Source organism: Aquarana catesbeiana, linkage group LG07, assembly GCF_042186555.1.
Source record: "Aquarana catesbeiana isolate 2022-GZ linkage group LG07, ASM4218655v1, whole genome shotgun sequence".
Lineage (NCBI taxonomy): Eukaryota > Metazoa > Chordata > Amphibia > Anura > Ranidae > Aquarana > Aquarana catesbeiana.
Genome location: NC_133330.1, coordinates 195,318,418 through 195,344,795, shown reverse-complemented (window position 1 = coordinate 195,344,795; position 26,378 = coordinate 195,318,418). Strand labels below are relative to the sequence as shown.

General features: G+C 41.9%; 1 protein-coding gene across 2 annotated transcripts in view; it reads left to right on the top strand.

Moving 5' to 3' along the window:
- Positions 1–17,599: 17,599 nt before the first annotated feature.
- The window catches only part of NR5A2 (nuclear receptor subfamily 5 group A member 2), a 176,687-nt gene continuing 167,908 nt past the window's right edge, over positions 17,600–26,378 (top strand). The window contains exon 1 of one of the 2 annotated variants that reach the window (XM_073592949.1): positions 17,600–17,866. In XM_073592949.1, coding sequence (XP_073449050.1) covers positions 17,803–17,866 — 64 coding nt within the window. In that variant the 5' untranslated portion in view covers positions 17,600–17,802. Of the gene's footprint in view, positions 17,964–26,378 lie in introns of both variants that reach the window. The other variant, XM_073592950.1, reaches the window with a different exon arrangement.

Below are 26,378 nucleotides of genomic sequence, written 5' to 3'. Positions count from 1 at the left end.
CAGGATCATGACAAGGGAATGCAAAATATAAATATCTGTTAAAAGTCAGACTTTAACAAGTGAGTTACATGGGATACATTTTTATTGGACTCACTTAAAAAACAATAATGCATTTTTTCAAACTGACATCTAAAATTGCCTTCTTTAATTCTTCTGCTGAAATCCTTCAGTAGTTTTGGAACATCAAGATGAACGTATTTCTGGAGTTATTTTTGTGGTATAAAATAAAGTCACTGAGATGTTAAAGGGAAATAATTTAATATTTCAGTGATTGCATACATTTGCTTTGTCTCTGATAAATATTAGGAAGGGCTACTTATGCAAGAGCGTATAAACATTTGTTTTGTTAACCTGGATTCTGCCTAATTTGCTTATCATCACAGTTATACAGTTATTTTCTAGAGGAACATCATCTGACTTTTGTGCAATCTGCCTGTAAGGTCCACATTACATAAGAAAGCCATCATTTCAAACTATTATTATTATTATTTTTTTTTGTTATGAATTATAAAACAGGCTGATTGTAAAAGTAATTTGACCTTTGCATCCCCCCCCCCCCAATACCAGTAATTATCCTCCCCTTATTATTCCTGTCATTATTGTAGTTGCACCAGATCTTAGTAAATGAGCAGAGGCTCTGCTAACTTCCATCATCCAATCATGTGCAAGTAAAAATGCTGTGTTTTGTTTTTTTTGCATGTGACTGGGTATTCCTTGCAAAGTGAAATTTTACCTCATTTACTATGCTCTGGAGCCTCTGCCCTTGCAGGGTGCAACGGCACTTTGCAAAGTGCACAGTCTTTTTGCCTTTAGTAAATCAAACAGTAAGTGTCTCTATGGTTGATAAATGATAGTTGAAGGGGCAAAGAAGACCTCCGGTAATTAAGTAAGTGGTTCCATCCATAGATATGAACAGTCACATTAAACAATTATGTATTTAGGAATATAGATAGAGCCCTGTGCACACCTTCAGTTCTGGCTTATCAGGCTCAAAACAATAGTGATAAGTTAGTCTTCTAACCTGTTCAGTCCTTATTCCACCAGTGGAGCATCATCCGGCAGTTTATGAACCCACCAAATAGACATTAGATTGAATAGAGAGAATGTCACCTAAGGTCTATGGGCCCATTTATTATGTTGCCCTAACCAAGGGGAGAGGAAGTAGCTAAACAGGGCCTTAAACTGCAGAGGAAAAATTCAAGGGCTGTGCTAGGAAAGGTGGTCCAGAAAGGTTTTGGAGGTTTTTACAACCTTGGCCACGTAAACCCTTGTTCACATGAATCAATTATTTAGAATAAAGAAAAAAATTACATTTTATTTAAAAAAATATGTACTGTATTTGAGATTAGAAATGCTTTTTTAATCCAACATACAACTTTTTAATAAATCTATGTATTATTTTATTTTCAAAACCATTAAGGTTGAAATAAACAAGCTTGATCAAAGTTTTTTCTTCTATTTACCACCCCCAAAAATGTAGAGGTCCTATATGCATAAAAGCTTATAAAATGTACTAATTCAGAGAGACATTCTACATTCTGAATCCACTGTCTAAGTTCCTTTTCATTTGCAAAATTGACAACTCCATTGGAATCCACAGATTCACATAGATTGACAGTGAATTCACAGACTTGGATCAGCAGACTTGTAAACGTCAGGTCTTGGACCACCCATTACCAGTCACTAGAACACAGTTCTGCATCACTTCATATCAACTGCTACAGCTTAACACTTGCAAGGGGAAATAAGTTCAAGATGTGGGTCTGACAGTATTATGAGGGGCTCGCCCTCCTCCTCACCCTCACCTCCTCGCTCCTTCTCCACCCCAGAATCAAGTATGTTTACAACTACTTGGTAATTTTAGGTCTATGAAATCATTTGCTTGGTGTGAAAGGGGAAGGGGTTCCGAGCCAAAATAAATGTGCACACTGCCAAGATGGGAAGAAGAAAAGAATTTAGTTGAGGAGAAAAGAACGAACTGTTTCATGCAATGTATTACAAGTAAGACCCTAATAATATGGGTTTATTTGCTGTGGTTGGTTGAAGGTTGACAGCAGGGAGCTAAATAATATTTGTTGTTTTCCTAAGAGGGATTCAGAAACTGTTATTTTCACTGGTGACCTAAAGGAACTCCTCTGCATATAAAATAATTGTAAGGGAAAAGGATAGCCAAGACATGGCTTATGTAAGAGGAATAAGGTACTGTACTATGGGGAAATGCTGACAGCATAAATAGCAGGATTAAAACAGATGTAAAAATATTGAAGAAAATGGCAAGATTGCAAATGCAAAAAAAAAAAACGTGAATAAACAAGGTCATTTTCGAAAGACAGAAATAATGTTAGTTAGAGATTTTTGGTTGGCTGTCAAAAAAGTGATATTGGCAACCAATGTAAGCATTGTAACCTAGTCATGTATAGTGTAAAGCATGACTGACCCTAAGCTCATGGCTGGTTGAAAATATATTGTTTGTTGAACGGTAGTCTCTATTTCAAGTCATTGGTACATTTTTCTCTCTGCCATGTTCTAGGTATTCAGTTGGCCAGTTCCACCCCTGTGCCAAGCTATTCAGTGGGTGGGTGAAGCTAGGTGAGGGGAATGAGTGCACAAGATGGAGAACGTGGAATACTAAAAGATGCCTACATGTTGTTCCACATCTTTGTGGGCACACTGAAATGTACAATGAGAATTGAGAAACATAACCAGATGGCAAAAAAAGGGTGAGCTTCAGGTGTTCTGGAACATCACATAGCAGGTAGCACTGCAGCAATCTCCTTTTTATAGCACATATGGAAAAGAGATGTATACCAATGATGTAGATGACAGTGACATGAACTATTTATTGTTACCCATAATTTGCAATGTTTGTAGTTAAGAAAGTTAAAGGACAAAAACCTCTCATTATTGTTGGCCAAGCAGGATATTGGAGTAGGCCTCTAGGATGCCTAAAGTTCACAAGCTATACCTGAGCGTTTTATAGAATCCAGGTCAGGGGTGGGTGGTGGCCTGGTGACAATGGCCATGTCAGTGGAGTGGTCAGAGAGGTTTCGCGGATGCACTTGCCAGGATGTCTGGACTACCATTATGTTGTACTCAGACATGTTGCAAGGCTGCCCTGTGGAGCAGATTTGGAACCACCAAAAAAGCAAGGCATGGCAATGTGCAAATATTACTCCTAATCTGGCCTATGGGCTGAAGAAGTCACTGGAACCTGTATATAGTTAGCACAGGTATGAGGAAGTTAAATCATGCAGCTTAATCTCCTCAAAGCTACAATTCTGGTACATGGGCCAGGAACTGGCAAAGCAATCCAGCCCCTGGGTAGCTTGTCCTTTCAGCAACCCTGTCATACACTTATTAGTAGTAGTGTGTGCAGGATGGTGTCAGTAGGGCAGTTGATAGTGTCAGTAAAGCAATAGACAGTGTCATTTTTTTTTCACAGTGCTTTGTTTGGGGGTGGGGGCGCTGCTAACGGTTATGGATGGATGGTGTCAGTAGAGCAGTGGACAGTGTCAGTAGTTTGTTTTTTTTTAATTATTTATACATTTTTTACAAATGTATTTTTTTATTTATTTTACAATTTAATTTCTTCTTTTTTTTTTTACATTTTTTTTACAATTTTTTTTGGGGGGGGGAGGGGGATGGCAGTGGATCGTATCAGTAGGGCAATGTATGGTGTCAGTAGAGAAGTGGACGGTGTAGTTTTCTTATTTTTTTTTTTTTTTTTACAATATTATTTATTTATTTATTATTTTTACAATTTATATTTTTTGTTATTTTTACAATGCTTTATTTTTTGGGGGGGGAGTGGACTGTGTCAGTGTTTTTTCGAAAAAAAATGTACAATTTAATTTTTGAATATTTATTTATTACAGCTCTTTCTTTTTTTTTCTTTATCAGTCAATCCGGGACAAGGGGGGACCGGAGGAGCACAGAGGGGGACCAGAGTAGGACCCAGTGAGCTGGAGAAAGAGGTGGGAAGCCAGAGGAAGACACTGGGATCCGCAGGAGGAGGTGGGGAGCCGGAGGAAGACACCGGGAGCCGTAGGAGGAGGCAGGGAGGTGGAGAAAGGCACGGGGGCCCAGAGATTATGGAAATTTGATGAGCGGTGGGGGGTGATCGGTACGGCAGTGGGAGAGTTACAAGCACCGATCTCCCTGTATAGCTTTTAATTAAACAGCTGACAGCCACAGGAGGGAGAGGAGGAGAAGTGGCTTTCAGCTGCTTTAATGAAAGCTATACAGGGAGATCGGTGCTTGTAACTCCCCCACTACCGCAACGATCACCTGTGAGGCTGCCCTGGCCACCTCTGCTGAGCTCAGGACCAGCTGTACTGGCTTATCAGTGGCTCTGCCCCTGCCAGCGATAAAACAGGGGACAGTCCTGGTCGGAGGACAGTGTCCTCAGTCCGGGGACTGTCCCTGAGAATGTCTGATCACCCTATCCTAATCACCCTGTGCACCAGGGCAGAGGATAAAGCTGTACAGCCTGCCCTCCTGTACTGGGTCCATGTCCTATTAGTTAAAAAAGTAGATCCCAGGCACCTGCCGAGTAGGAGGACCGGCTGTACTGCCTTATTGCAGATACTGATCCTCTTTTTAATTCCCCTGCAGCGCTGCCGGCTTCTCCTACTCTCCCTCCCTCTAGGGGGATTATTTCCAGTATGTGCTCCTCCATCCTGTCCTCAGTCCCTTTCTCAGTCTCAAATGTAACACATCAGGGGTGTTTTTAGAACCCCGATATTTTACTAAAGTCCCCCAAAAGATCAGTTTCAATAAATAAATAAATAAAAATGTAAAAAAAAATGTAAAAAAAAATAACATTTCAGTTTTTTTTTTTTTAAATGAAGGACTCATTCACTTGTACTTTGCACTCTGTAATTTCTGCCATGGCTGTGAAGCATAGCGTTGCGTGTACACCCCTAGCTAATGTTGCTCTGTGTTTGAGCTTTGGGGTGCACACTCTAATGCAATAGGCTGCGCACACCTATGGCTGCCACTGTGCCCATCAAATGCTGCCACTTTGTCACCAAATGCTGCCACTGTGCCCATTAAGTGCTGCCAGTGTGCCCATCAAATGCAGCCACTGTGCCCATCAAATGCTGCCACTGTGCCATCAACTGCTGCCACTGTGCCATCGAATGCCACCACTATGACTCCTCCACCCGCTCACCGTCTGCCCGGCACTTACCCTGTCTCGGTGGGGCAGCAGGTCACGGCGGCGAGCGGTGTCCTCCATGCGTCTCTTCCCGTCCTCTCCTCCCGAAAGGCATCCAATCACAGCGCCTGTCGTTTCAGTCAATCAGGTGAGGGGTAACAGACCCAAGTACCTGATTGGCAGCGAGGCAGTTCAGTGTTAGGAAAGCCTATGGCTCTAATCAGGTGCTTCAAAAACACCCCCCGCCGCTGTAATTCAGGCACCCGGCGCCTAAAAAGGGGCCTGGGCGCCTGAATAGGGCGTGGCAGCAGCGGCCATGGATAGATTCATGCTATGCATGAATCTATCCATTGGTCATAGAGGGGGTGACTGGAGAGAGGGGGTGGTGCACACTCATGGAGGCACCGCCACTGCTACCTACACTTTCAGGTTTTTAGAGTATTGAAGGGCAAGTATATATACAGTATAAGCAAAAGAAAGTAGTATACCTGCTTAACCTGGCAATCAAATAAACCACGCGGGGGAAAAAGGTGCATGGAAAGACCTCCTTCTGTCCATATATACAAAAATCATAGTTTAATTGTACACACAGTGCCCTTTTCCAAGATGCTTTATTGAAAATTAGGCAATTGCATGATAAAAAACATGGTCTGCTAATGCAATTCAGGCAGCTTGTGGACTCAATTTTATATATATATATACAGTATCTCACAAAAGTGAGTGCACCCCTCACATTTTTGTAAATATTTTATTATATCTTTTCATGTGAAAACACTGAAGAAATGTCCCCTCAAAATAACTCAACACACAGCCATTAATGTCTAAACCGCTGGCAACAAAAGTGAGTACACCCCTAAGTAGAAATGTCCAAATGGTGCCCAATTAGACATTTTCCCTCTCCAGTGTCATGTGACTCATTAGTGTTACAAGGTCTCAGGTGTGAATGGGGAGCAGGGGTGTTAAATTTGGTGTTATCGCTCTCACTCTCTCATACTGGTCACTGAAGTTCAACATGGCACCTCATGGCAAAGAACTCTCTGAGGATCTGAAACAAGAATTGTTGCTCTACATAAAGATGGCCTAGGCTATAAGAAGATTGCCAAGACCCTAAAACTGAGCTGCAGCACAGTGGCTAAGACCATACAGCGGTTTAACAGGGAAGGGTTCCACCCAGAACAGGCCTCGCCATGGTTGACCAAAGAAGTTGAGTGGATGTGCTCAGCGTCCTATCCAAAGGTTGTCTTTGGGTAATAGACATATAAGTGCTGCCAGCATTGCTGCTGAGGTTAAAGGGGTGGGGGGGGGTCAGCCTGTCAGTGCTCAGACCATAGCCGCACACTGCATTAAATTGGTCTGCATGGCTGTTGTCCCAATAGGAAGCCTCTTCTAAAGATGATGCACAAGAAAATCCGCAAACAGTTTGCTGAAGACAAGCAGACTAAGGACGTGGATTACTGGAACCATGCCCTGTGGTCTAATGAAACCAAGATAAACTTATTTGGTTCAGATGGTGTCAAGCGTGTGTGGCAGTAACAAGGTGAGGAGTACAAAGACAAGTGTGTCTTGCCTACAGTCAAGCATGGTGGTGGGAGTGTCATGGTCTGGGGCTGCATGAGTGCTGCTGACACTGGGGAGCTACAGTCCATTGAGGGAACCATGAATGCCAACATGTACTGTGACATACTGAAGCAGAGCATGATCCCCTCACTTCAGAGACTGGGCCGCAGGGCAGTATTCCAACATCATAACGACCCCAAACACACCTCCAAGACGACCACTGCCTTGCTAAAGAAGCTGAGGGTAAAGGTGATGAACTGGCCAAGCATGTCTCCAGACTTAAACCCTATTGAGCATCCGTGGGGCATCCTCAAATGAAATGTGGAGGAGCGCAAGGTCTCTAACATCCACCAGCTCCATTATGTCATCATGGAGGATTGGAAGAGGACTCCAGTGGCAACCTGAAAAGCTCTGGTGAATTCCATGCCCAAGAAGATTAAGGCAGGGCAGGGGTGTGCTCACTTTTGTTGCCAGCGGTTTAGACATTATTGGCTGTGTGTTGAGTTTTTTTGAGGGGACAGCAAATTTACACTGTTATACAAGCTGTACACTCACTACTTTACATTGTAGCAAAGTGACATTTCTTCAGTGTTGTCACATGAAAAGATATAATAAAATATTTACCAAAATGTCAGGGGTGTACTCATTTTTGTGAGATACTGTATGTACCATCAACAAAACGTATTTACAATTGAGCACCCACAAGGGATATATAGGGTCGGGGGGGGGGGGGGTACTGTAGCTCCTTGGTAGTGCAAAAACAATGTGAGGGGTGCACTTACTTTTGTGAGATACTGTATATATACATTATATTATCAAAAGTATTGGGACACCTTCCTTTACACGCACATGAACTTTAATGGCATCCCGGCCTTAGTCCATAGGGTTCAAGATTGAGTTGGCCCACCCTTTGCAGCTATAACAGCTTCAACTCTTCTGGGAAGGCCGTCCACAAGGTTTAGGAGTGTGTCTATGGGAATGTTTGACTATTCTTCCTGAAGCGTATTTGTGAGGTCAGGCACTGATGTTGGAAGAGAAGGCCTGGCTTGCAGTCTCTGCTCTAATTCACCCCAAATGTGTTTAATCGAGTTGAGGTCAGGACTCTGTGCAGGCCAGTCAAGTTCCTTCACACAAACCTCACTCATCCATGTGTTTTTTGGACCTTGTTTTGTGCACTGGTCCAAATCATTTGGTGGAGGGGGAATTATGGTGTGGGGTTGTTTTTCAGGGGTTGGGTTTGTCCCCCTGGTTCCAGTGAAGGGAACTCTTAAGGCAGCAGCATACCAAGACATTTTGGGCAATTTCATGCTCCCGAATTTATGGGAACAGTTTGGGGATAGCCCCTTCCTGTTCCAACATGACTGTGCACAAAGTAAAGTTCATAAGGACATGGATGAGCGGGTCTGGGGTAGAGGAGCTTGACTGGCCTGCACAGAGTACTGATGCATTTTTTGTATTTAGGTAAATAAAACTTCTATTGTCAGCTCCCCCTGAGGCTCAATTCACACCTATGCATTTTTAGTGCTTTTTGCATTTTGCAGATTTGCACTACAGCCCATTTAACATGGTTTCCTATGGAACACGCTCTGTAGAGCAAATCTGCAAAATGCAAGAAGCACTAAAAATGCAAAGGTGTAAATCCAGCCTAAGCCCCCCAAATAATTACCATGGCCTTATCTCAATGCAGTGCTGTGCCTGAGAGCAGTAGTTCTGCTCTCTCTCCCTCCTCACTGGACTCAGTGAGCAGTGGGAGCCATTGGCTTTTGCTGCTGTCAATCAAATCCAGTGATGAGGGAGCAGGAGGAGGGGCTGAGCTGTGCTGTGTGTGTCAAAGGACACACAGAGTGTTGCTTCCGATTGAGCCCACAAGTGTGCTTCTGATGGTGGCACACAGAAGAAGAGAAGCCCAGAGCACTTACAAGGGACCCGAAAAGAGGAGGATCGGGGCTGCATACACATACATGTTAAAAAATGCATTAATTGCTACATTATTAGCTTAAAATTGGGTTGCTGTCAGTGTCATTGCTGCAAAAAATGTCCTTACATGCTGCAGGTGAGAGAAGCTGCACCAGACCAGCTGATCAATAAAACCCCATGCACCAGGTGAGTTCATATATTGTGTAAGGTTCTTGTAGAGACATATGGCCAGCATTGCGCAGCAAATCAAACCACTAAGATAAATAACACTAACTGGATTTTTTTTTGTGCCATCAAATTTTTCCTTTGGCGTGGAAGCTGATTTTGGCGAGTCTCCGAGAGACTCAAAGAGCAAGAGACTCAAGAGCAGAGCGTGCAGGATCTAAAGCAGATTCGATACAGTTGACTACAGCTTGTATGCATGAGACAGACTAAAGATGACTGTAGGAGCTTCAGCCAACTCACAGGAATTACCCAAAATTCTAACAAATGATGGCCCTATCGGCTAAACAAAAGTTACTTTCTTCTGTGGAAGAAACCGGGCAAAAAATTGTCAGCCGAACAGTGCCTGCAGCAAATCAGCTGTAGAAACTGTTCATATATTCCTAAATACTTCACTAGCAGCTGTCAGAATACAATACCCTGGCAGGGGGGATGCGTTCATCCACACCATTTGTGTGGATGGAGGGATCTGTTAGATTTTCAGCTGTGGGCTGAGCAAATGAAATCTATCAGTGTATTGACAGCTTAGGTTTCATGTACATTGCTGCTGATAAACAGACGTTTAGGAGCAGTTGGGCATTGTTTTAGCTGCCCCTGAACTCTCCTGTTATCTTCTCAGTACATGTATACAGGGTCGTTTATAGTCATTTCTAGACAGTTGAGTTTAGAAGCATTTTTTAGAAAGCAAAAAAAATGCGTTCAGATGGATGTTCAGAGGCATTTGAAACACCAAATGCCTGTAATGCACCGTACAAACAAACAGATTTTCCGTCGGAAAAAACTTGGATGACTTTTTCTGACGGAATTCCACTCAAGCTTGCCTTGCATACACACGGTCACACAAAAGTTCTCTGGACTTTCGACCGTCAAGAACGCGGTGACGTACAACACTACGACAAGCCGAGAAAATGAACGCGGCATGTAAACGTGGCAAAACGGATGTTTTTAAACGTCAGTTACTATCTTTCAAGTTAAATCGTCCAGGAGAGGTTTTAAAATGTCCCGTGTACATTAAGCCTTAAGGGTATCCACAGATTTTGGACTACCATCTCCTGATTGTGCCAAAATCAGTGTGATCAGATAAAGGTCAGGATGTTCATGGAATACAACATGCCTCAACAAATATCCTCAAAAAACCCTTCTTGAGGAAAACCTCAATTGACTTGGTTGCAATTTTAGCTAGATGCACAGAGTACTGTATAAGATAGCAGCATAAGGTAATAAATAGACATGCGAAGGTCTCATACGAACGGGCCTCTTAGGAGATAAAGATAAGTGCCTGTAATTACACAAAGGCATAGATAGTTATCATGATGAAGCAGAGAATGATGTGTCACTTCATATAAACAATTATGAAAAGTTATTACTGTATTATATATGCTCTTTGCTGCTTTTTTACCCCAGCTACGCCCAAGTCGTAAGTCATCCCACAGACTCAGCCCTTATTTAATGTCTCAGTCTGTTGTTTCAGTCAAGTATTATTCTAGAGCAGAAAACTTTTACTCTGTCATTTCTTTAGCTAACCCATAGTTCTCTGTCAAGGCTTAAAGGAGAAGATTGGGGTTACTAAAAAAAAACAAACATACATACTCACCTATATGCTGCAGCTGTCGACCACTGGCTTTAAGACTGTCAGTCGCCTGCTCTCCACTCTGCCCCTCCAGCACTTACTGGAGCTCAGGGCTAGAGAGAGGCAGGCCCAGCTGTCTTTGGCTCTCAGCAATTTGTTCAGTATCCTTGCATGTCAGGAGATTGTGACCGGCTCTCTAAGGCAGTGTTTTTCAACTCAAGTCCTCAAGGTGCCCCAACAGGTCATGTTTTCAGGCTTTCCCTCTGGTGAAACAGCTGTGGTAATTACTAAGGCAGTGAAACTGATCAAATCACCTGTGCAAAATAATGGTGAGCCTGAAAACATGACCTGTTGGGGCACCTTGAGGACTGGAGTTGAAAAACACTGCTCTAAGGAGCTGGTTCATACATCTCCGAAGCGTATGGTTGCCACCCAATCCCTTTAAACCCGAACATGTATAAATTACACAGGTTCTGTGGCTGATTAAGGTGGTAATTAAACTCACTTGGTGCCTTATCTGCATTCAGAACCTGTGTAATTCAAAGGTGTTCGGGTTTAAAGATGGCAACTCTACTGGAGCGGCTACGGTGCGAATTGCACAGGAGTCATGTGTGTCTTCTGGTCCATTTCAGGTATGAATTCAGCCAAATATTCGGACTGAGATCGGACCTGAAACGGTGAATGGGGATGCACCGGACCCCTGCTGTGAGCTGCTCCGTGCTTAAGTGTGAGCCCAGCCTAAAACAGCTAAAAGTCCAATTAAAATGTAATTAAAGTCCAATGTGGAGTCCAAGGGAAACACTCTTGAGGTTTGCTTCAAACTTGTGGCTGCTATCCAAAAGCTAGAAGTGAACTCTAGAAACAGGATGCAAGCAGAAAGAGAGAAGTGCCATCTAAGCGCAACAGAACAACAATTTTTATTAAGCTCATAAATTGGCAACTATGTTAAAAAAAGCAACTCGTTTATCAAAATTGGGTAAACAAAATTGGGTAAATTGTTGTCCTGGTCCCAGGTTCCCACCATGTACTAGGCATCCACCTATATCTTTGTGTGGATACTGTAGCAGCCAGAGCTGACAAACCAGAGCCAGGAAGCAAAAGAGCAATGCAATCCAGCTTGGAGCGCACTGCCGGTGTTCTGACGAGAAAGGTCCCCCATCAGATAGTGTCCGCCCTGTACTGCGCAGGCAGAGCGCTTGCGCAGTACGGAGGACAAAGGAGACGCCGAAAGTCTCCGAACATGAACAGCTGTTCATCAGCTGTACACGGCGCCTGCGCAATTAATAGTACATTCTGTCACACGCTCCTGCACACTCCCGATGTTCATGGATTTCTCAAATGGGCGGATCTTTGCGGGGCGTGTTTACACAACTGAAGGGTGGGTTTAGAAATGTTGATGGGCGGGTTTGGTGGACCTACACACTTCTCAATAATACATCCGCCCATCGTATGAGTTCTGCCAATCATGCGGCCTCTTCTGTATGCATCCGCCCCTACACCCGCCCCTTGCAGAGTAGCACGAGCATTGGGAGCGTGCAGGAGCGTGTGACAGAATGTACTGTTAACTGCGCAGGCGCCGTGTAGAGCTCATGAACAGCTGTTCATGTTCGGAGACTTTCGGCTTCTCCATTGTCCTCTGTACTGAGCAAGAGCTGCGCAGTACAGGGTGGACACTATCCGATGGGGGACATTTCTCGACAGGACACCGGTATAGGGGCAGAAGTGACATCAATTCTGGGGCACAGAGCGGTGTATGAGTGTGGCTATGTGTTACAGAGCATGCGCTCCTTCCTCAGGCCATGTGAGTTGCCATTTTATGAACCTAACAAAAAATGTTGGTTTGTTGCACTTAGATGACGCTTGACTCCTTCTGCTTAATAGATCAAGGTCACAGTTTTCTCTATAAGCCAAGCTAAATTCCTGCTCTGAGAACCAGCCATTTTTTCCCACTCTTTATCTTTTTGGGCACCAGACCCACACCACCCCCCGTGACTTCTCCTGAAAGGGAAAAAGAGAGAATGCATGTCTGTTGCTGATGTAGCCAGGAGCTGGCTAAGTTACCTGCAGTGACATGAGACACTATGCAGCATCGGCACAGGGATTTTGTTTCCCCTAGTGCCCAGCACAGACTCTGTTGTGGTTTCCTGAATAAAGAGCGGGTAAAGACTTGCAAGCACAGCTGCAGAGGAGCAGAGGATTTTGGGATATGTAGTCCAGTAAGACAAGTTTGTATGGGAGCCAGCCCTTGCGGAGTACAAGTCCCAGATGGCTGGGGAAAAAAGACAGAATGCTGGGAGAAGAGATAAATAGCCCAGGAAGAAGGAAGAGCCAGTCTCTTGGTACCCCCTGGGTTGACCTGCAAGCAGTGACTCAGACAGCGAGCCTGGATCCTCCTCTTCACGGGTCCCTCTTCAGCGCTCCTGGCCCGCCCTCCTGCTGAGTGCCCCACAGCAGCAAGAAGCTTGCTATGGGGGCACCCGAGCCGAGCCACAGCTCCCTGTGTCCATTCAGACATGGAGCAGTGGCCTGACCCCGCCCCCTTTCTCTCCTCATTGGCTGACTGATTTTGTTTGACAGCAGCTGGAGCCGATGGCGCCACACTGCTGTCTCAGCCAATGAAGCAGGGAGCCCCAGCCAGCCGAGTGTCTCGTGCAACATCGGTGGATCTAGAGGGACCTCGGCTAAGTATCTGCTGCACACAGAAGGCTTTTTATCTTAATGCATAGAATAAAGACCCTTCTGCTTTTACAACCACTTTAAGGGTTATATTATTTGAATTGGATTCAGAGCTCATATGTTCTCAGGACTGTGGTGTCAGGCAGTGGCAGCTGGTGCTCAAAAATTTTGGGGGGGTGCAAACAAACTGAAAAATACTGAACCCCCCCATCAAATGCAGCCTCACTGTGCCCATCAATTGCAGCCTCACTGTGCCCATCAAATGCAGCCATTGTGCCCATCAAATGCAAACACCATGCCCATCAAATGCAGCCACTGTGCCCCATTATATGCAGCCACTTGTGCCCATCATATGCAGCCACTTGTGCCCATCATATGCAGCCACTTGCGCCAATCAAATGCAGCCACTTGTGCCAATCAAATGCAGCCACTTGTGCCAATCAAATGCAGCCACTTGTTCCCATCATATGCAGCCACTTGTGCCCATCAAATTCAGCCACTTGTATCCAGTATATGCAGCCACTTGTGCCATTCAAATGCAGCCACTTGTGCCCATCAAATGCAGCCACTTGTGTCCAGTATATGCAGCTACTTGTGCCATTCAAATGCAGCCACTTGTGCCCATCAAATGCAGCCACTTGTGTCCAGTATATGCAGCTACTTGTGCCATTCAAATGCAGCCGCTTGTGCACATCATATGCAGCCACTTGTGCCAATCAAATGCAGCCACTTGTTCCCATCATATGCAGACACTTGTGCCCATAAAATGCAGCCACTTGTGCCCATCGAATGCAGCCACTTGTGCCCATCATATGCAGCCAATTGTGCCAATCAAATGCAGCCACTTGTGCCCATCATATGCAGCCACTTGTGCCCAGTATATGCAGCCACTTGTGTCCATCATATGCAGCCACTTGTGCCCATCATATGCAGCCACTTGTGCCAATCGAATGCAGCCACCTGTGCCTGTGCCAATCAAATGCAGCCACTTGTGCCCATCATATGCAGCCTCTTGTGCCCATCAAATGCAGCCAATTACCCTGGCAATAAAAAAATTTGAGAGAAAAGGCACTAAATGTCTTGCACCCCCCCCCACCCCCGCTCGGGGCTTGCAGCTGCTGGCACTTGCACCCCCCCTTGGGGCTCGCAGCTGGCACTTGAACCCCGTGCGTAGGTTTGCCTCGCACTTTGGCCAATCGGGAAACAGGTCTCACTGACCTGCCTCCTGACTTGCAGGGAGGCCGTGTAGTGTGAAGATAGCGAAAATTAATTCGCTATGGTCACACAATTGGGTGGGATCAGGGCGCACTCTCTGCGACCCTAGCCCACACTTTTTTGAAGCCGATTAGAGCCTCTGGCTCTAATCACGTGCTTAAAAAAAAACACCCCCTCCCACCCCCACCATAGGAATCCATGTGTCCGGCGCCCTGAAAGGGGCCGGGCGCATTGGATAGGGAGGCAGTGGCAGGGAAAGGGGGGGAGCTGCCCGTGCGTCCTCAATGCACGGGTCGCCACTGGTGTCAGAGAACAGAAGCGAGTGGTCTGACACAAACTTGGTCCATTTCTCTGCTCTTCTTTGGCCTGTATCCATAGATCTCAATCTGGGCAGAATCTGTTAGTTTTGTATAAGTGTTCTTACTATATTGCAATTAGTTACCATTTTTTTGATTGTCTCTGCTTTCAGGCATATTTGTTGTAGTAAATATCCCACAGGTAACGAGGTTATATTACTGAAAGTCATTGCTAATAATCTTTGACTAAATAAGATTAACTGATTTATTTGACTGTGTATGTTCTTAAGTATTTTTGTCACAACAAAAATGTCGGAACCTAGAGTGTCAGAAGTGAGAGGGATTTGCAAGGTCAGGGCAACCAGTGGGGTTTGTATTCTTTAGGAAGCCCTCATGGGGATTTCTCTACACTTTACTTTGATGGCGTGCCACTCAACGCTCACATTCAACACACTCAACGCATAGCTGTAAATTGTCCCTTAACCCCTCTCTGCCCTTTAAGGGGTTTCTGATGCTGGGAGGTGGGGGGTTTATGATCATGTAACCGCAGTGGCTGTCACAGTGGTCACATCGTTGGAAAGCTCCTGATTGCAAGTAGCAATCAGGAACTTTCCGTTAGGTGCCGGTAGCTGTGATGGAGTGCTCTCGGCACAGGTTTGTTTACATCTTGGTACGCAAATATGTGGTCGTTTGGCGTCAAGGCCCACCCGCCAAGAGGCCACATATTTGCATATTGTCGGGGTGAAGAGGTTAAAGTAAACTTGTACATGCTGCCATACTAATCCTCTAGTTTCATTACTTGCTGAAAGCAAAAGGAAGCCAGGCAATTACAAATCAGCAATAGTAGCTAACATATTTATGCTCTTCAAATTTCCTTTAAATGTATTTGCCTAGTCATGAATTATAAGTAATGCTCCTAGTATGAAGAATCAGTGAACTCTCAAGAGTGTGAGGCAGAAGCAGCTCAAAGAGCCAATAACGTGTGCTGAAGAACTCATGTGCTATCAAGGGACATGCTGATAGAAGGGGAGAGCAAAGTAACAGAGAGATCAGCTCATCAGTCTGCTGCTTTTTCTTCACTGTCCACTCAGAGGTTAGGGGATGAACAAAACCTAGTAGTATTATTTAACCACTTCAGCCACGGAAGGATTTGCCCACTTAATGACCAAGCCATTTTTGGTGATACGGCACTGAGTTATTTTAACTGACAATTGCTCTATAAACAAAAAAAAGTCTGACAATTTAGAAAAAGAACAATATTTTTTTTTTCTGCTATAAAACATACCCAAAAAAAAAATTTAAAAAATCGAATTTCTTCATCAATTTAGGCCAATTTGTATTCTGCTACATATTTTTGGTAAAAAAAAAAAAATAATCGTATTCTGATTTGTTTGCACAAAAGTTATAGCATCTACAAAATAGGGGATAGATTTATGGCATTTGTATTATTATTTTATTTTTTTACTAGTAATGGCTGTGATCTGCGATTTTTAGTGGGACTGCAACATTGCGGTGGACAGATCGGACACCTAACTGACATTTTTGAATTTTTTGGGGGGAACCAGTGACATTATTACTGTGATCAGTGCTAAAAATATGCACTGTGATTGTACTAATGGCACTGGAAGGGAAGGGGTTAACATCAGGGCCGATCAAGGGGTTAAATGTGTTTACTAACTGTATGGGGGATGGGCTGCCTGGGACAATACACAGATCTGTCTTCCTGCATATCAGAAAGACAGGAACTCTGTGTCATCCCCTGACTCTGCAAGGAACGATCGCGGGCGACCGGCGGACATCGAGTCCGCTGGACCCGCTGATTGGCTCCCTCGCTGGCCCACAGAAAGCCATGTACGAGCCCGACAAACACCAAAGGCAATTCGCGCGGTTGAGCCAATCTGCCACAGTATAACTTGGCTGGTCGGCAAGAGGTTAAAGTGATTGTAAACCTCACCTTGGACAACAACCTATTCAGTTTAGAATAAAAAAGGAAAAACATTTATAGATATAAAATAAATATTATAAATACTTTTTTCGATCACATACCCTCTGTTTTTAGCTGCATAAGAGCTAGGGGAGGAGAAGCTGCAGCACACTGATCTTCGCAGTGATAGGCTGTAGAGGAGGGTCAGGACAAGTCTAATCATTGGAAGAGAGCAGGTTGGGTTCCCAGCATAGCTAAAGAACTGACCACGTTGTGTTCTCCTGCCTGGTCAGTTTTTATTAGGAAAGCAGAGGGAAACCAGGGATTTCACACAAAGCAATACGAGGAAAGCAGGATACTTTTTCATACAAGTACATGGTACAGCAGGCACATACTGTAGCAGGAATATGACATGTTGTGTTTACATATTCTTTAACTGCGGCAGAGAAAAAGCAGAACTGTGTTGTGTGGCAGATCTGTATAAATCACAGGACTGGATGAACAGAATTAAAATGATTTTGCGGGTAAAACCGTTCTGATATATGTATTTAATCTGTATATTTAACTATTTGCCTAGAGTTCAGCTTTAAATAGGATCCCTAGTTCTGGCAAGGTCTGGTTCTCAAATGACTGAACATAAGTCCTCAGATCGATGATACAGATTCTCATCACTGAGAAGTATTTATTTTTCATTTTTTGTCACCTATACATCAGACAGCAAATAGAGTATCATAAAAAAATTTTCAGGTGATTAAAAAAAAAAAAAGGAAAATAGACTTTTGCAAATAACACTAGAAAATCAGAACACCATCGCTTGATATGTACACCTTTATAACCCAGCTCTCTTCTCTGTACCTTTCAGCTTTATAGTTAATCATTTGTTTGTCTCTATCTACTAGAACTTCTTATCTACTCTCCTGTCACTTTACAACCTGAGTTCTCTTATCACATTGACAAAGACCATGTGATCTAAAGCAGCCAATGAAGTCCAGCAAACCCTCTCATTACATCCCATCTCCAAATGGGACGGATGGTTTACAACAGGTCAGTAATGCTCAGTAGAGTACAGAGTCCAGGCTGAGAAATACTTGTTACCTTCTGTACTAGGCATCATATTTGTACATTCCCAGTCACTTTCTCTGGAATATATGTGACAGTCTGACCAGGGAAAGGCTTTTCCTGTTTTTTTTTTAATTTTTTTTATAAGGTATAAGTTATAAGAATCGATGAAATTTCCAAGGACTTGGACAATATTTTGGAGCTGACCATGGCTGCCCGACATGAAAGTGTCATCATACAGGATCCCGTGAAACACGGATATAACCCACAGGGTGAGTGTTCATAGCCTGGAACTTCTGGAATACACCCATAGGTGGCAGAAGAAAATTCTTTTGGCTGTTCTGTCCCTTGATTTTGCTACATTAACAGGTATTAGTAGTCTATTATTCAACTAACACCATATCTCCACCATGGTACTGAATAATGCGGCCTAAATATGTGTAGTAGTTTTTGTGTTTGTTTTTGAGGGGGTTGGGTGCTAAAAAAATTTTTTAAATGTATCTAAAGCTAAAACTTGTTCTTTTTTTTAAATTGGTTAAAGTAGGAAATGGTTAAAGTTTTACTACTGTCTACATTCTTAGGGAAGAAGATTCAACTTTCCCAATTTGCGTGGTACCAGTTGTCTCTGAGACTAAATGTATTGGGAAATTTAAAAAAATCTGAGCTCTCTGGAACAAGGATAGAGTGGAAAGCATCCACTTGTTGTGGTGGCAGCTGTTCAATGGCCCATACACACAATCAGAAAATTGTATGAAAAATACTGCTTTCAAAGCGATCGTACGATAATATGATCATTAGTACACAGCTTTCGAGGCCCAATCACGACAATTAATGTAAAATTATCTGATGGGACAAGCTAAATTTTTATTTAATCATTACAGTCGTCATTCGAAAATACAGTACAAATACACTACAACACATTACATCACTTATGAATTTTTATTGTGTCGTACCAGAATTTTCGTAACTTTAGTAAACTCTTCATTTTTGATATGAGACTGGCATGCAAAAAAAAAAAAAAAAAAAAAAAACGAACAGTCATTCATCCGATAATCATATTTTGTGTACCAGAAAGTAAAAGAAACCTCTAATTTTGGGTTGTCCCCAGAAAAGTAATAGAGGGGAAATCTTCCAATTGGGACTCTAGTTCTGGTGACCTGGGGGTCCCCAAGGAATCCCCTTGATTTTTCAGAAATTTTCGCACTTCCTGTTTTGGCTATGGGACAGGAATTGAAGGTTAGTCTTGTTAATGGGACAAAGATGGCAAAAAATAAACTCCCCTAATCCAAAATGAAAAAAAAAAAAAAGTTTTGCCCATAGTTCTACTTTAATTGAACAAGCTGAAGTTAGAAGCTGATTGGTTACCATGCACAGTTGCACCAGATTTTTGCACTCTTCAGTTTTAGTAGGGGGGTGGGGAGTAAAACCTGCCCTAAGGGGCACAGTATACCAAACTTGGCAGGGTTGTTATTTACCATTTTCTAAAAAAAAAAAAGGATAATGCTGTGTTAAGGGAGATAAACGTAGTTATTTTGTTAAAACGTATAAATGAACATTTATGAATCCACATTCATTTGTATAAAAAAAAAAAAAAAAAAAAAAAAGAATATGGTGAAAGATACTTGTTTATTTCCATATAGCAAAAAAAAAAAATATTGCAGCTGTTAGTTTGGCGTGCAGGTTATAAAATAAACAAAGACACCTAAAGGGTTTTTATGAGCAACAAAAGCTTTTTTTTTAACTTTCTATAAAATTTGGCATATTGCATTTAAGTAGTAAAACAAAAGCATGAGCAAGCAGAAAAAGAATAGAGCTGTTTAGTGGAATGCCAGTGTGTTTGTATGAGACAATGTAGTAGGTCATAAATGATAATGACTGGACCAGTAGGAGGAGAAAAATGGAGCAATACAAGGAGCAGCACAGACTAGGTGATGTCATGTGAGAAATGAAAGATCCCAAAATTGTTTCAGAATTTCATTCAGATGTAATACAGATGTTTTCTCAGTTCTCCCTCTGTCACTTTCAATAAAGTTACAGAGACATCAGAGGTATGAGTGGAAATGATCAGACCCTGTTAAACTACTGCACTCTGTTAGCAACAGATGTAAGGATGTACGTAATAAAAAAATAAAAAAAATAAACTATATAGATATATATATATCTATATATCTATATAGATATATAGATATATAGATATATCTATATATATAAAATACCTGTTCCAAAAATAGATTTTAATAAATATTCTGTCTGAAAAATGACTTCAAAGCTGACTGACTATTGGAAGTGGCTTTGCGTTTGCTGAACTGGTGTAAAAATGCTCTCGTTGATAAATCAGTCCGTAGACTTTGTGTGTCTGGTTTCCTAAAGGCACACCTATGGTCCTGCCAAGACTGAAGAGTATTTTACACAGAAACATCAATGATCGCACATGGAACATATTTTTATTAAGGTCTAGTACCTATTCTTCTTGATGTAACTATGTATTTCCAACAATAGTTACTATGGGGCTTATTTATTAAAGTGTGTGAGTGAGGTGAAGTGCTGTGAACCTATGTTCACATCAAACAATTGATCACTTTTATTTCCCCTGGATTTAACTTGGAAACAAATCGGCCTCCAGGTTTTTTTGTCAAAGCTTAAAGTATAATTAAAAGGCAAAACTCTTTTTAGGTTTGGATAGAGTGGAGAGGGGTTAGCACTCCTGTTTATTGGAGTCTGTCCCACTGTTAGGGAGATTCACCCTCTTCATTTGTCCTGTTTACCATTATCATCGAAAGTGAAAGTAAAAGAAACCTCTAATTTTGGGTTGTCCCCAGAAAAGTAATAGAGGGGAAATCTTCCAATGGGGGCTCTAGTTCTGGTGACCTGGGGGTCCCCAAGGAATTCCCTTGATTTGCAGAAATTTTCGCACTTCCTGTTTTGACTATGGGACAGGAAGTGAAGGTAAGTCTCATTAATGGGACAAAGATGGCAAAAAATAAACTCCATCCAAAATGAAAAAATCAAAAAAGGTTTTGCTCATAGTTCTACTTTAATTGAAAAAGCTGAAGTTAGAAGCTGATTGGTTACCATGCACAGCTGCACCAGATTTTTGCACTCTTCAATTTTAGTAAATCAACCCCAGCATGCTTTATTTCATATGGCTTCAGTTCATACCAACATGCTTCAATGGTGCGTTGCATTTTTTGTGCAGCATCCTCCATTATACTGTAACGCATCCCAATGTGCCGTGCTTAGGAGAATTAGATACAAGATGCAAAAAAAAAGTAAACACTGCAATTTGCACTGCAAAAAAAAAAAACACTGCAACTTAACAAAAAATATATACCGCCCTAGGTAAAGATACCAAAGCCTCACCTTCCCTGCACAGCCTGGGTACTGGCTCTGTGTATAGAGCACATTCAATAGAGGAAATCCAGACAGCCACACTCCAAAGTAAAAATGTCTTTATTAAATAAAATCAATCCATACAGCGAACAGAGACAATGGACGGATCAACTGACGCGTTTCACACCCCTTACTGGTGCTTAGCCATAGCAACTTAACGACACATTGCAGACTTGCAGTGAAAGTCAATGTGCATTCACAATGCGCACATTAACGCACGCCCTAAAATATACATGTATGTAAAAGAAGTGAACTTCTGTGAAGGTGTTCTCACATTCACAGACTGAAATGCCTTGCTGCACCCGAATCAATGGCACTAGCTGTAAAGAGGAAGTAATATAATTATATATTACATTTTTTACATGCTGGCCAAGCATCATTTTTTTCTTACCTGTGTGTTCAGGTTGCAGATACGCAAATGACCATAAATGTATTGCATTAACTAGTGAGAGTGAACGCAGCCCAACCTATACTGGCAGCATAAGTGTGAGTGATGTGCCCAAAGGTTATGACCTGTACGTATGATCAACATGGTCAATTAACACTGGGTGTTATTTAAAAAAAAAAAAAGACCCAAAATCCGCATAACAAGCTATTCATGTTGCTGTTTTTACATCACATTGTCAAGAATATCTGCTACACAGCCTAGGAGGCCGCAGATGGAACTGCGGGTCCACTCATTGCCATTTCCCCACCTCGGGAGAGAGTGGAACACAAACTGACTCACTTCTACAGCCAGTGCCCGTGTGTAGAAGCCTTTCGGGAGTCTGGACTGTGTCACTTTGGGTCACTTAAGCTGTTTCCATTTATTTACACTGTTTTAATTTGGTAATGATTCCAAGCCCCATTTTATGCCACACTAAGAAGTCATACAAGTGTGAATTTGAAAGCAAGGTCACACCCTAGAAATTGCTACCACTAACTGCTAAAGTTTTTACAGCTGATACAAGCCAGAAGAGGAAGTGTATCTGTTAACTTTTTTTTAATTAACTTTTTTTTTTTGTGTTCCTGCTTGACTGACTAGTTGACAGTTTTTTTTCTTTCAGTACATGTAGTCTATGAATAAACTATAGGTAAATGTACTTTTACATATTCTGCATACACTAACCAGCAAGAGTTTTTTTCTGTTGCTTATGTGCTATATGATTTTTTTGATTATTATTGCTACTAATTACATCATTGCTTTTATTGACCCAATACTAATCAAATACAATGACTTATGCCTGGCACACGATGAGATTATTGGACAAATGATCATCCATTTTTTTTTTGTATGCTAGTCTCAGAGTTTACTAAAGTGACGTATAAAAATTTGGGTGATGTAATGTGTTGTAGTATATTTGTATTGTATTTTTGAATGACAACTGTACTGACTGAATAAAAATCGTACAATCTGGTATTCTATGAGAAAAATTTTCGCGCTTGTCCGATCTAATAATATCGGAGGAACCGTTGTGATTGGCTCTCGAAAACTGTGTAGTAATGATCAGATTATCATACGATCGATTCAAAAGCGGTATTTTTTGTAGTATATTTGTACTGTATTTTCAAATGACAACTGTACTGAATAAATAAAAATCATACGATCTGGTATCGTATGAGAAATATTTTCGTGCTTGTCCAGTCTAATAATATCGGATGAACCGTTGTGATTGGCTCTTGAAATCTGTGTAGTAACGTTGAGATTATCATACGATCGATTCAAAATCTGTATTTTTCGTACGATTTTCTGATCATGTGTACGGCCATTACATGGCACCATACACTTGATAATAGCTATAGGCAGTGTTTAACTGCATAAATATCAAGATACTGTATTTCTTTTTTATGATAACTGTTCTGATTTTGGTAGGAAATTCCATAAATAAATAAAAAGAATTCTGGAGCTTAAATTAAAAATTGTACAGCATTTGGAATATTTTTGTCCTTGAGCCCATGTTTTTTTTTTTAATTTAGTGGCATGTAGCAGCTTATAGGAAAAAATCATTTTACTACCCAGATTTTTACTTTAAAATTGTAAATACAATTTGAGATCCTGTCTGAAAAATCACATTAAAATGTTTATTCTATATAGCACTCTGTATCAATGAAATATTGTAAAATATCTATAGCTTTTATCAAAATTGACCTTGTGACCAGAGGAAAGGTCTGTTGGTTTTGCAATAGACATACCTTTACAACATATATTTGGAATTTAGAATATTTTTGAATATATAATTGGTCTTTTAATTTTTTGGAGACTAGACGGAAACAAGACAGAAATTTTTCAATGTTGTTTTTAATGTAATTTTATGTTCATGCATCAATTTTGCGCATGTTCAGAGATAATTACCATGGTTTATTTTCATTTAATTGGTAGACACTTGGATGGCTTAAGTGAACAAATGTTGCTGAGCCATTGTAAAAATGAACCACTCTATTAACTAACTTTTATCGTTTTAGACAACATTTCTAAACTGACAAATAGCTGACAAATACAGAGAAATACAATTCTAATATAACGTTATGGTGATTGTATAAGAGATACCTTTTGGTCTTGTACATATATCACAAGGACGCTTTTTAGTAGTTTTATAGAAAAATTTTCTCACCTATGAACAATAGAAATTTGAAACTAACATTTCTCGAAAACCCATTTTTTTTGTGTTTTGCTTATGGAATTTGTCTAGATGATCTTACAGAAAGTACACACACCTGATTTATAAAGGTTACCAATTCATGTACTAGGCCATCAATCTGAAACAATACAGCAAGGATAAGTTACTCTGATTTACTATGGGTCCATGCACACTGGGCTTAAAAAATTCTCCTTGTTACAGGAGTTTTGCGTTTTTTTCTCCTGCCTGTAGAAGCAGCCCAATGTTATCCTAGGTGTCCATGCACATTAAGGTGTTTCGAGGCATATTTCAAGAGGAGAGTTTAGAGGCAGAAAAAAAACAAAAAAACATCACAAGTGTGTTTTTGAGAAGCGTTTTCAGGCAGAAAAAAAACACAGTATAAAAGCAAATGTTCATAAACTCTCCTAAAGCCTTGTGCAATATGAGCCACTATGAGCATTTTTTATGCTGCTTTAAAGTGGTGTTCCACCCACAAAAAAAAGTGCATTAATGTGCCTAAAAAAAAATTAAAAATTTGGAAATCTTTTTTTTAAACTCACCTCTAAATGGCTGTTTCTAGGGGGTCCCTCGTAGTCTGCCTCCTTCAGTGCCTGGGCTGGTGACATCACTTCCCCTCGGCGCAGGAAGGGCTCAGCTCTGCCCCCTCCCTCTTGTCAATCATTTGGGACACATTACAGGTCCCAGATGAGTGGCCAATCACGGCACGCGGCGCCACTCGCACATGCGCAGTGGGTGCCCGGCTGTGAAGCCACAGCCGGGTGCCCACAGTTGCAATGCCGGCGCCGCCGAACGGAGGGGGAGACAAGCGGGGCTTTTATCTCCCGCATTGCTGGACCCTGGGACAGGTAAGTGTCCGATTATTAAAAGTCAGCAGCTGCAGTATTTGTAGCTGCTGACTTTTAATTTTTTTTTTTTTAAATGGGAACTCCTCTTTAATGCCAGAGGTTCTGACTTTTTTTTTTCTGCTGCTAGTGAGCATGGACCTTTAAAGTGCATGTCATGAAATTGATGTGCCACTGAGCTATTCACACACGAGTTTGCTAAAGGATGTTATGGTTAAATATATTTATTGTTACAAAATTTAATTAAAAACTTAATGCCACATTTTGTTTCAAAATTGTAAATCACTTTGTGTTCATACAAATAAGCTTGCAACTCATATTTATTTTACTTACACTTTACAATTATACTTTTTATATCATAATATATACGTATTACACATACCTGTACTGTATATAATTACAAAATCTATTATTATATCATATTACCTACTTTTATTAATACTATTAATATATTTGAAATGATTACATATTATTACTTACTTATAATAGTAAGTACCTACTAGTAAGCACTAATGTATGCCAAGTGGCGTCTCCAGCTTTCATATTTAGGGGGGGCACATGGGGGGACAGGGACAAAAGTAGGGGGGCAACTATAAAATGCAATTATATATATATATACATATATATATCCTGGGGCCCTTTACTACGATCCCACAACAGCCCTTTCACATGTTCTGCAGTGAGCTCCCTTCCTACTGTATTGGGCCACCCCCCAGGGTGGCAGAAAACAAGAGATATATGTCACCAGCATACCAAGAAAATATAAGGGTCCAAAACAGTGGGAAAACTATCAGGGTTGCAAAGGTTGTCTTGCCACCGGGCCCTGGTGTTCTGCCACTGTGGGGTTCCCCAGCCTCCTCTTGCTGTCCTGCCCCTGCTATTGACAGCGCTGGTCTGGCATCTCTTGGAATTTACAGGCTGCTTCTCCTGTCCTAAGGATGGGAGAAATCAGTCTGTTTTTTCAGTAACTGAGAGTCCTGGTGGAGTCCTTCCTGCAATTCGCTCTTCACCCTGCCAATGAGGATGCAGGAGAAGGAGCAGATCGGGCGGCCGTGGTTATGTGAGCGCTCGCATTATGCAGTGTCAGCGAGCAGACGTAGGGGGGAGGAATCACCCACAGGAGCTGACTGGGGACGCTCTTCCTCTTAGACATTGCCTTTTTGTAAAAAAGAAAAAACATTTTTTTTTTAATTGGGGGGGCACATGGTGGGGCACAGCATAATGTTGGGGGGGTCAGGGCCCCCTCTGCCCCCCCCAGGGACGGCATTGTGTATGCCCATTTGTATCCATCAGGGTGGAACTGAGAGACTGTAAAAGTTTACTTTTTCTCATTATAAAAGAAGGCATTATTCAATATATTTCTGCATCTTCTGTGTATTTCCATTAGCCATTCCTAATCATCATTTTGCATACCATTAAAGGGATTCTAAAGGTTTTTTTTTTTTTTTTTTAAGAATTAAACATGTTACATTTACCTGCTCTGTGCAATGGTCTTGCACAAAGCAGCCCTGATCCTCTTCTTCTGTGGTCCCCCCCTCCCATAGAAAGCCGCTTGCTACGGCGGGGACACTCATGTTGGCTCACTCCTGAGCTGCTCTCTGTGTGTCCATTGACATACAGGGTGGCTCAGCATCACCCCCCCCCCCCCATACACACGCACACACACTCTCTGCACTGCCTGTGATTGACAGTAGCCGGAGATATTGGCTCCCACTGCTGCCTCGATCTCCAGTAGAAAGAGAAAGAGAGCAGAGAAAGCTGCTGTTCTCAGGTACAGTGCTGGATCGAGATCAGGCTCAGGTAAGCATAAAGGGGGCCTTGGGGGCGGTTTTAGAACCATTTTAATATTTATCTAAACTCAAGAACAAATATGTAATATAATGTGACTTAAGAATCCTTAGGTGTAGTTTCTGAATTGTTTTTCACTTTTTAGG